This window comes from Mustelus asterias, chromosome 5, assembly GCF_964213995.1.
Source record: "Mustelus asterias chromosome 5, sMusAst1.hap1.1, whole genome shotgun sequence".
NCBI classification, from domain to species: domain Eukaryota; kingdom Metazoa; phylum Chordata; class Chondrichthyes; order Carcharhiniformes; family Triakidae; genus Mustelus; species Mustelus asterias.
The window spans coordinates 136,356,803-136,368,977 of record NC_135805.1 but is presented as its reverse complement, the minus strand read 5'-3'; the positions used below and the strand labels follow the sequence as shown (position 1 = coordinate 136,368,977).

The following is a 12,175-nucleotide window of genomic DNA, read 5'->3' as shown; positions in this document are numbered from 1 at the left end:
CACATGACAATAATAAATCAAATCAAAATCAGTCACCAATTCTACTAGCAATATGGGAAGTTCTCAGGTTAACAGGGCAGTCTGTTCTTCGACAGGGTGGAAAGTCTGACTGTCTTTTCTCACTGCTGACAAAAATAAATCAAATCAAATAGACAGTAATGGCCTTGCCAGAATCCTTAAAACAAGGTGTCTTTTTAACACTGGCAGCATCTGTGAAGAGTTAACATTGCCGAGGAGGAGTCACATTGGACTCGAAACATTAACATTTCCACAGATGATGCCAGACCTGCTCAGTTTTTCCAACACTTCCCACTCTTATTGCAGGTCTCCAGCATCCGCAGTGTTTTGCTTTTATCTTTGAACCCGGACCTGCCGAGCGCTGCCTGCATTTTCTGTTTTAATTTAAAATGAGATAACTGTTCCACGAGGAATTAGCTCCTTGCGTCTGCCAACACTACAACACCTTTCACAAGTTGCCTTCCATCCTCCCAACACTCCTCTGGATGCATTTAATCCTCTTAGTCAACTGTTCAGAAGGCCGTGTCTGATTCATATTCTGAACAGTGCTGCCATGGCAACCAGCAACCTCACTGGTTTCAAACATCATCCAGTTTAGAAATTCTTCATTCAAGTAAAACAGGAAAGAAATCCCATCCCAGGGTCGAGAGACTAAGAACGGGAGAGAAAAAGGGTGGGGGAAATCAGATATTAAGTGTTCAAATATAAACGCACTAAAATTAGAGCTGGGTGCATGGTGTTATAATGCATTCAGTCCCCAAGTACACAGCCTTATCAATTATAAAGAAGATAGCAGTGTTAACAGGCAGTACGTTTCAGTTAATAAATGACCCGTTAATCAATGCTGGCAGTGCGGACTGGGGAATAAGTGTTTTTCCGGACACCACCAATCTCAAACAGTGCCAAGCTATGTTGTGGAGATGCCGGCATTGGACTGGGGTGGGCACAGTAAGAAGTCTCACAACACCAGGTTTAAGTACAACAACAGGTGGGCAGCACGGTAGCACAGTGGTTAGCACTGCTGCTTCACAGCTCCAGCGACCTGGGTTCGATTCCCGCTTGGGTTACTGTCTGTGTGGAGTTTGCACATTCTCCTCATGTCTGCGTGGGTTTCCTCCCACAGTCCAAAGATGTGCGTGTTAGGTTGATTGGCCATGCTAAAATTGTCCCTTAGTGTCCTGAGATGTGTAGGTTAGAGGGATTAGCGGGTAAATGTGTAGGGATATGGGGGTAGGGCCTGGGTGGGATTGTGGTCGGTGCAGACATGATGGGCCGAATGGCCTCCTTCTGCACTGTAGGGTTTCTATGATTTCTATGAGGTATATTTGGAAACGCGAGCTTCCAAATAAACCTATTGGACTTTAACTTGGTGTTGTGAGACTTCTTACAGTGCTAAGCTAATCAGTGACATCATACAATCACTACAGTGCAGAATGAGGCCATTCAGCCCATCGAGCCTGCACAGACAATAATCCTACCCAGGCCCAATCCCTGTAACCCCAGGTATTGACCCTGCTAGATCCACGGACACTAAGGGTCAACTTAGCATGGCCAATCAACCTAATCAGCATGCCTTTCGGACTGTAGGAGGAAACCGGAGCACCCGGAGGAAACCCATGCAGACATCAGGAGATTGTGTGGAGTTTGCACAGTCACCAGAGGCCGGAATTGAACCCGGGTCCCTGGCGCTGTGAGGCAGCAGTGCTAACCACTGTGCCACAATGCCACCCACATCTATGGCACAGCTAGTCAGGGGTTGGGTTTAACAGCCAATTCAAATCACAGGGCATTCTCTGACAGTGCAGCACCCCCATGCACTGAAATTTATTCCTGCACACCTCAGAAGTTCCTGGCATCAATCTGGTTTGTATGATGGTTATATTCTTGGCCTGAGAAGATGCTTAGGTTGGCAAATCCAAAATGGGAAGGGGGTGGGGAAAACACGGGAGAGGAAGGAGAAAGAAATCACTAAGAAGTGAGTTAACAGAAATTGCGAAACACTTTCCTAATTATTAGGAACATATTTTGTCTGACCCAACCTACCCTGCAGACCCTGTGGGCAGTCTTCCTGACATACTCAGTCAGTGGGATACAGGGGAAATCAAGATTATAATAGAGATAAAACCAGAAAATGCTGGAAAATCTCAGCAGGTCTGACAGCATCTGTGGAGAGAGAATAGAGCCAACGTTGCGAGTCTGGATGACTTAAGGATCATCCAGACGCAAAGCATGAGCCCTACTCTCTCTCCGCAGATGCTGTCAGACTTGTTCAGATTTTCCAGCATTTTCTGTTTTGGTTTCAGATTCCAGCATCTGCAGAATTTTGCCTTTACAATCGAGGTCTTTCACTAAAACGCACGGACATTTCTAGAGCTGGTTCGTGAAAACCAATTGGTTTTCGAGAAGGGTTTGAATTTAAATTGCCCACCCAGAGGGACGAAAACAGTGAAAACATTTCTCACAGTACTTTACATTCTGTCTGAAGAATGTATGTTTAATGGGCTTAACTTCAGTTGATTCATGTCAGGATTTATGCAGGCTGACATTCGAACTTCTGCAATTTAGAAGGTGACCACAATTATAGTGCACAGCTCCTTAAAGAAATGCCACCTTGATCTCTCCATCATTGACTGACAGTGTCCATTTGTCAGTAAAATATTATCAGGGTGGCATTGCTCAATCCACACCAACCCCAAAGGGTGATAAACAATGGTTGTTAAAAGTTTATTTATTAGTATCACAAGTAGGCTTACATTAACACTGCAACGAAGCTACTGTGAAAATCCCCTAGTTGCCACACCCCGGCGTATGTTCGGGTACACTGAGGGAGAATTTAGCACGGCCAATGCACCTAACCAGCACGTCTTTCAGACTAGAGGAAACCCACGTGGGAGGAAACTGGAGGAAACCCACGCAGCCACAGGGAGAATGTACAAACTCCACACAGACAGTGACCCAAGCTGGGAATCGAACCCAGGTCCCTGGCGCTTTGAGGCAGCAGTGCTCACCACTGTGCCACCCCAATAGAGAGCAGAATGGGGATGGTGCACAGAGCGTCTAAATTAGAGACAAGATAAAAGAGAGTGGCTTTGGAAAAACAAATCTCCACATTCAGAATTAACATTTTTAATGGGGTTAATTCCAGTCAAAGATATCACCCTCATCTTCAGTGAGCAGTGTTTTCTCTTCGTAAAAAAACTCCCAAAGATATTCTATTGTGCCGACTCTGCAAACTGACTGAACTGTTTAGACAGGTCCAGAGTTAGTCACACTTTAGCTTAACCATGAGGAATGCTGAGTGTTCAGAGAACAATATGGTCTCATGTCTACTCCCCTCCTGCACTTCCACTTGGAGCACTCTCTATTCTCCCCGGGCTGAATTGCCTTGAGAAGGGGCCACAGTATGACAGCAGGGAGGAAAACTGAATTAAAAGTTTAAAGTTTATTTATTAGTCATAGATAAGGCTTACATTAACACTGCAATGAAGTTTACTGTGAAATTCCCCTAGTCGCTACAGTCCGGCACCTGTTCGGGTCAATGCACCTAACCAGCATGTCTTTCAGACTGTGGGGGAGGAAACCGGAGCACCCGGAGGAAACCCACGCAGACACGGGGAGAACGTGCAAACTCCAACACGGGTATCTTCCAATACCTCACAACCAGTCATCATTAACACGAAGACCTCAGCAGCAAGTGTTAGCAGGCAAGGTGGACGAGGGGGGAGGGAAGTATCTCAACTAAACCAAATTCTTTCCTCATTGTACATCCTAGTAAAGCAGCAGAAACCCACCAGCTGGTGAACAGGAGGGTGGATCTTGATGAGATTCACAGAGACAGTGTCCGGAACACCTCGATCATCCATTGATTAGTTTAAAAAGATCAGCTGTTATGCAAAAGACAGACACGTCTGCAAATGTAGATAGGAACATGCTCCCCAATCAGGAAACTCAAAGCGAAACAATTAGTATCAGTGTACATTATCACTAATCATTGATCACCTTGAACAGAAAATCAATACACCAGCACAATTGGTCCCACACAATCATGCTCAGAGCACTGACCCATCTCCTCACTTCGCATATTGTGGCGATTTGCCATACTGGGCAAGTCCCAGAGACAGCAAAAATGCCAATTTAACCATTTGTCCAAAACAACTCACGTGGGCCTTGGTTATCAGGCAACTTGCAACAACTAGTCAACAAGAAAACTTGCATTTATACAATACTTTTAACATCCCAAGGTGCTGTGCAGAATTGTGACACCGAGTCAACAAGGGAGATGTTGGGACAGATGACAAAAGCATTGTCACATAGGCAGTATTAAAGAAATTAGAAATCATATCAATCCTCCTGTGCACACACGCACGCACGCTCTCTCCCTCTCACATGGAAGGCATCCATTTGGCCCATCATGCCTGTGCCAGCCCTTTGAAAGAGTAATCCAATTCATTACGCTACATTCTATTCTCAGCACCACACACGTCTAAGAGATTTTTCTTTCAGGTTTTTATCCAATTCCCTTTGAGAGGTATGTTTGGTTTTGTTTCCAGCACCCTTTCAGGCTGTGCATTCATTATCACTTCATAGAGTCATAGATCAGAGAATCCCGACAGTGTAGAAGGAGGCCATTCAGTCCATCGAGTCTGCACCGACTACAATCCCACCCAGGCCCTAATCCCATAATCCCACCCTGCTAAACCCACCCTCCCCGCCGCTCCCCGACACTAATGGACAATTTAGCATGGCCACTCCACATAACCAGCACGTCTTTGGAGTGTGGGAGGAAACTGGAGCACCCGGAGAAAACCCACGCAGACACGGAGAGAACATGCATCGGACAGTCACCCGAACCTGGGTCCCTTTGAAACCAGGAGGTCAGAGGTTTGAAGTACAAAACGAATAAAGCAGCAAACCATTAAAGGAATAAGGAAGCACAAGCATTTCAAGTTACAGCGTATTAATGGAACAGCATTTAAGCTGAAGCCTGACTTAACAACATGGGCTTGAATCACACACGCTGTAGCTGAGCCAAAGATACAAGGGAGATATACAAGGTACTAACCCATACAACACATCTGCTGTACCAGCTGAGCATTCAGCTCTCTCTCACTGGAGAAAAGGCCCATCTTTCGTCCAGGCAGCTCAAAGTAAGGTTCTGACATTTCCATTCTCAGTGCTGAGGCATGCCAGAGCACGGGAGGCGTGTTTACTAAAGAAACTCCTCCCCCCACCTCATCTCAAGATTAGTCACTCCCCCACCCACATCGAAAGGGCAAGGAGGAAAGCAAAAGCCAGCACACCTTTTGGCAAAGAAAAACATTTCTTTCCAACAAGTTATCACAGTAAAACTTGTGCGACTACGGAGAAGGTTGAATCTTTGCACAACCCACATATTTCTTGGTGCACTCGTCCAAGAACAGCCAGCAGGCCGTTAAGAAAGTTGTGCAAGTCATCATGGAACAAAAATGTAAAGGCAGAAATGTGAGTGGATGACTCAGACTTGTTCAAGTCATTTTGGTGTGGCTTCATGTTAAGAGTTGGCTTATTAAATGTTTTTTTGTAGACTAGTGGTTGTAAAAATTAAAGACACTAGCTGAGTTGGGGGAGCGGTGGAGAAACAAGTCACGATGTTGTGCACACTCACACACACAAACACACCTCTTTTTCTCTCTCACCCTCCTAAAACAAAAGCAAAACACAGGCACAGACCTGCACCCACAGGGGTGTCTCCTGAATAGCACATGTCATTACAATCTTCTGCAATCACTCGGAGATTAAGTAAAGCTTATTCAAGATTGTGTACATTACTGTTTTGTAATTATTGTCCAAAGTACATTCTGAATAGCTTGGCACTAATCTTGAAATGCAGGCTTCACGAGTTCCATCATTGAAACAAAAGACATGAACACACAGAGATGGTAAATAGTAACCCCCCCGCCCTCCCTTTTCCATCATGGGACGGCACGGTGGTTAGCACTGCTGCCTCACAGCACCAGGGTTCGATTCCCAGCCTGTCTGTATGGAGTCTGTATGTTCCCCCCATGTCTGCGTGGGTTTCCTCCCACAGTCCAAAAATGTCCGGGTTAGGTTGATTGGCCATGCTAAATTGCCCTTCAGTGTCAGGGGAAATGATAGGGTAAATACGTAGGGAATGGGGATAAGGCCTGGGTGGGATTGTTGTTAGTGCAGGCTCAAGGGGCTGAATGGCCTCCTTCTGCACTGTAGGGATTCTTTTAACCCTCAATAATGCAAATCGAAACCTCAATAACGCAGCACGGTGGCACAGTGGTTAACACTGCTGCTTCACAGCGCTTGGGACTCGGGTTCAATTCCAGCCTCGGGTAACTGTCTGTGTGGAGTTAACACGTTCTCCCCGTGTCTGCGTGGGTTTCCTCTGGGTGCTCCGGTTTCCTCCCACAGTCCAAAATCATGTAGATTAGTCGGATTGGCCATGCTAAATTGCCCCTTAGAGGTTCCAAGATGTGTTGGTTAGAGAGATTAGCCATGGTGGGGCTATGGGGATAGGGCCTGGGTAAGATACTCTATCAGTGCAGACTCGATGGGCCAAATGGCCTCCTTCCGCACTGGAGGGATTCTATGACAGTACAACAGTAAACAACATTGAGCACTCAACAGAATGCTTGCTTTATGCAGGGTGGTTGGACTGCGAGATAAAAGATATTAGAACCATAGAAACCCTACAGTGCAGAAAGAGGCCATTTGGCCCATCAAATCTGCAGCGACCACAATCCCACCCAGGCCCTACACCCATATCCCTACAGATTTACCCACTAATCCCTCTAACCTACGCATCTCAGGACACTAAGGGGCAATTTTAGCATGGCCAATCAACCTAACCCGCACATCTTTGGAGTGTGGGAGGAAACCGGAGCACCCGGAGGAAACCCACGCAGACACGAGGAGAATGTGCAAACTCCACACAGACAGTGACCCAACCCGGGAATCGAACCCAGGTCCCTGGAGCTGTGAAGCAGCAGTGCTAACGACTGTGCTACCATGCCGGAATTTTCCATCTCGCCTACCACAGGAATCACCGCAGGTGGGACACGGATCATGCAAAGGTCTGTTGACTTCGGGCAGGATTTTCCGATATTGGGCCGAGCGCGGCTGGAAAGTCCCGCCCATTATTTGTGTCATCAGCTAAAGGGGCGGGGCCAGAGTTGGGGGGAGATCGTTGGGGGTGAGTGATCCCGCTACAACTATGCATTCAGGATTGTGGGCTGCGTGAGGGAGGATGGTGATTGGGCCGGCCATCCGGGTGGGGGTAGGAGTCAGCGGGGCAGCGACGCAGGGTTGATGTACTGGCCAGCAATCGGGAGGCCAGCAGCCTGGGGCTACTGCACACGCACCGATCTCCGCTCTGACAGATCGGCGCACGCGCTGTGGCCCGCTCAGCGCTATGCTGCCGGCCTCTCCAGCCGGAATAGGCCCGCCCACAGATTTTCAACGGGATTCACGCTTGAGCCCTCTGCAGTGCTCAGAGTGGAAGATTCACTTTGAAAATCCCACCAAAAAGAAAAACTCAGCGGGAGTTACTCCTGTTTTTATGCGAATTCGGTACTTAGAATTTTTTTTGGGAGAATCACACGGCAAATATACAACATCCATGACACTACCCTCATCCACTGCCTGTGTCGCCTCATCAAAGAACAAACTAAATTTGTCAGACATGACCTGCCCTTGACAAAGTCATGTTGACTCTCTAATACCAACTTATTATTCTCTCAGTGTATATTTATCTTGTCCTATATTTGGGCCTCCATCAGTCTTCCCACTATGGCTGACAGGTTTGTAGTTTCCAAGGTTATTCCTTGCCCCTTTCTTAAACAATGGCATCACATTTGCAATCCTCCAGTCCCTCGGGACTAATCCTGTGTTCAGAGAGCCCTGGAAAATTTCAGTCAACCACTCCAAAATTTGCTCCCTTACCTCTCTCAGCAATCTAGAATGCATCCCATCTGGGCCTGGCGACTTCTCTATCTGGAGTGCTGCAGCCTTTTCAGCACCTCTTCTGTATCTATCACAATACATCCTAGTTACTCACCACCCACATTTTCAACTGGGCCGTTGTCACCAGCTAATTTGATAAAGACAGATTCCAGTTAACTAACTCATTATGTGAATAAATGCTTCCCGATTCCAATCTTGTGGTCGAGCTTTAAATTTAAGGTTATGACGCTTTATAGAAGAATCATTGAATTTGACTATGGCAGCATCAAGGAGCCCGAGCAAAACTGGAAACAATGGGAATCAGGGGGGAGTTGGAGTCAGAACAGACACAAAGAAAGGTGGCTACAGCGGTTGGAGGTTATTCATCTCAGCTCCAGGACATCATTGCAGGAGTTCCTCAGGGTAGTGTCCTAGGCTCGACCATCTTCAGATACTTCTTCAGTAATCTTCCTTCCATCATAAGGTCAGAAGTGGGGATGACTTCACCACGTTCAGCACCATTCACGACTCCTCAGCTACTGAAGCAGTCCATGTCCAAATGCAGCAAGGTCTGAACAATATCCAGGTTTGGGCTGACAACTGGCAAGTAACATTCACACCACACAAGTGCCAGGCAATGACCATCTCCAACAAGAGACGATCTAACCATCGCGACTTGTGATACAATGGCGTTACCATCGCTGAATCTCCCAATATCAACATCCTGGGAGCTACCATTGACCAGAAACGTAACTGGACTCAGCCATTTAAATACTGTGGCTACCGAAACGGATCAAAGGCTGGGAATTCTGTGGAGAATGACTTACCTCCTGACCCCCCAAAAGACTGTCCAACAACTACAAGGCACAAGTCAGGAGTGTGATGGAATACTTTCCACTTGCCTGGATGAGTCCAGCTCCAACTCAAAAAGCTCGACACCATCCAAGATGCAGCAGCCCTTTTGATTGCTACGCTTTCAACAAACATTCAATCCCTCCATCACAGATGGACAGTGACAGCCATGTGTACCATCTACAAGATGCACTGCAGGACAGTATGGTGACAAGTCTAGGATGACAGGGTGGCACAGTGGTTAACACTACTGCCTCACAGCGCCAGGGACCCGGGTTCGATTCCCGGCTTGGGTGACTGTGTGGAGTTTGCACGTTCTCCCCGTGACTGTGTGGGTTTCCCCCAGGTGCTCTGGTTTCCTCCCACAGTCTGAAAGATGTTCTGGTTAGGTGCATTGGCCATGTTAAATTCTTTGTGTACCCGAACAGGTGAGGCGACTAGGCAATTTTTACAGTAACTTAATTGCAGTGTCAATGTCAGCCTATTTGTGACTAATAAATAAACTTTAAAGGAACTCACCAAGGTTCCTTCGGAAGCACCTTCCAAACCCATGACCACTACCATCTAGATGGACAAGGGCAGCAGATACCTGGGAGCACCACCATCTGGAGGTTCCCCTCCAAGCCACTCACCATTCTGACTTGGAAATATATCACCGTTCCTTCGCTGTCGCTGGCTCAAAATCCTGGAATTACCTCCCTAACAGCACTGTGGGTGTACCTACACCTCGGACTGCAGCGATTCAGGAAGGCAGCTCACCGCCACCTTCTGAAGGGTAACTTGGGATAGGTAATAAATGCTGGCCTAGCCATGGACACCCATGTCCCATAAATGAACTTTAAAAATTACAGCTCAGAATGAGGCCATTTGGATCATCATGTCCTTGCCAGCTCTCTACAAAAACAATTGAGACAGCCCCATGCCGCTGCTTTTTCCCTCTAGTCCTGAAAATTCTCTCTCACGTGGAGATTCTTATTCAATTCTCGTTAGAAAGACATAATTGTATCTTCCACCACACTCTCAGGCCATTCATCCCACATCTTAATTACTGGCTACATGAAAACTTTTTCCTCCTTTGGTTCTGCGCAAATCACTTTAAATCTGCGTCCTCTGCTTCTGAAGCACTGAGCTAAGTGGGAACATTTGCTTTCAAAGAATCTCTACAGCACAGAAGGAGACCATTTGGCCCATCGAGCCTCCGCCGACAACAACCTCACCCAGGCCCCATCCCCGTAACACCACATATTTACCCTGCTAATCCCTCTGACTCTAGGGTCAATTTATCATGGCCAATCCACCTAACCAGCGTGTCTTTGGAATGTGGGAGGAAACCAGAGCACCCGGACGAAACCCACGCAGACACGGGGAGAATGTGCAAACTCCACACAGTTAGTGACCCAAGCTGGGAATCGAACCCGGGTCCCTGGCGTTGTGAGGCAGCAATGCTGACCACTGTGCCATCGTGCCACCCATCTAGATTTCAACCACCAGAACTTCTCTCAAATGACCCTGACAAAATCTTCCAGCATTTTAAACATCCTGGATTTAGACTCGAGAATATAGAATAGGCAATGCAACCAGGCCTGATAATTTAACCAGTTAATGGTTCAGGAACAATCATGTTCATTGAATGCACTGCAAACACTTAATCAAACTGGTGACCCCAAAATCCCACTGAGCAGTACTGGTTACCAAGGTCACAGCTTCAACATTGAGTTTTCGTTAGAACAAGAGTGACTATAATTCAAAAGCAGTTCATAGAATCATTGAATTCTACAATGCAGAAGGAGGCCATTCGGCCCATCGAGTCTGCACCGACCACAATCCCACCCAGGCCCTACCCCCATAACCCCATGCATTGATCCTAGCTAGCCCCTCTGAAACGAAGGGTCAATTTAGCATGGCCAGTCCACCTAACCTGCACATCTTTGGACTGTGAGAGGAAACCGGAGCACCCGGAGGAAACCCACTCAGATACGGGAAAAAGGTGCAAACTCCACACAGACAGTGACCCAAGCCGGGATTCAAACCTAGGACCCTGGCGCTGTGAGTCAGCAGTGCTAACCACTGTGCCACCGGGCCACCCACCATGGGTGTAAATCCCTTCAGGACATCTTAGGTCCTGAAAGACACTAGGTGGAATTTTCCCATCCCGCCTGCCACTGGAATTGTAGTGGGTGGGATGTGGAACATGCAAAGGTCCGTTGACCTCAGGCGGGATTTTCCGGCTTTGGGGCGAGAACGGCTGGAAAATCCTGCCCACTAGATAAATGCAAGTCTACCTTTCACCATTCACATTTTTAGTACAGTTACTTCACTTTCATTAATGGAGCATGAACATTTTGTCGGCAGTTAAAAATCAATGGCTCTATTTTTGCAAAGTACATCAGCGTGCAGTTAGGACAATAAATTCTCCAACGAGTACATTTTGTCTACAAAGAATATTAAAATTACTAAAATCTGACCGTTCAAGTTTACGGAGCTTTTTGGGAATTAAATTATATCATAGAAATCATAGAAACCCTACAGTACAGAAAGAGGCCATTCAGCCCATTGAGTCTGCACCGACCACAATCCCCCCAGACCCGATCCCTACATATTTACCCACTAATCCCTCTAACCTACGCATCACAGGACTCTAAGGGGCAATTTTAGCATGGCCAATCAACCTAACCCGCACATCTTTGGACTGTGGGGGGAAACCGGAGCACCCGGAGGAAACCCACGCAGACACAAGGAGAATGTGCAAACTCCACACAGACAGTGACCCGAGCCGGGATTATATCTATTGCCTAAACATTGAAAAGATTCAAAAAACCGAGCACACAAAACGATGGCACATTTATTGTCCTGTACTCCCAGTGGAATATCCACAAAGAGCTGCTTTTCATCAATCTATTTCCAACCACTACATCTCCCAGTCCCACCCAATTCCTAAGGAGTGACAAACATCCTGAAATGGACTCGGTGTAAGAAATACAGGCAAGAGTCAAGAAGTAGAACCACAACATGAACAGACATGCTCATTTGCAGTGTTAACTGTGGATCAGACGTGACACAGACACACACACAGACACACACACACACAAAGACACACACACACAGACACAGACACACACACACAGACACACACACATGCACCTTCCCATTTCAGATGAGACGTTAAAACTTTGGTGCAAGACTGGGGGATTTCCTCCTGGACAAAATTTAACCCAGTAAGAAGTTTAACAACACCAGGTTAAAGTCCAACAGGTTTATTTGGTAGCAAAAGCCACACAAGCTTTCGAGGCTCTGAGCCCCTTCTTCAGGTGAGTGGGAATTCTGTTCACAAACAGAACTTATAAGACACAGACTC

The 12,175-nt window shown here is 46.9% G+C and overlaps 1 protein-coding gene across 13 annotated transcripts in view; it reads right to left on the bottom strand.

Annotated features, from left to right (window-relative positions):
- Nucleotides 1-12,175, bottom strand: part of dst (dystonin) — a 653,330-nt gene that overhangs the window by 540,225 nt on the left and 100,930 nt on the right. The window contains exon 1 of one of the 13 annotated variants that reach the window (XM_078213324.1): nt 5,081-5,190. The exons of the other annotated variants lie outside the window; for them this stretch is intronic. Within the exon in view, the coding sequence (XP_078069450.1) occupies nt 5,081-5,186 (106 nt within the window). The 5' untranslated portion in view covers nt 5,187-5,190. Of the gene's footprint in view, nt 1-5,080; nt 5,191-12,175 lie in introns of those variants that run through there. 13 annotated transcript variants of the gene reach the window in all.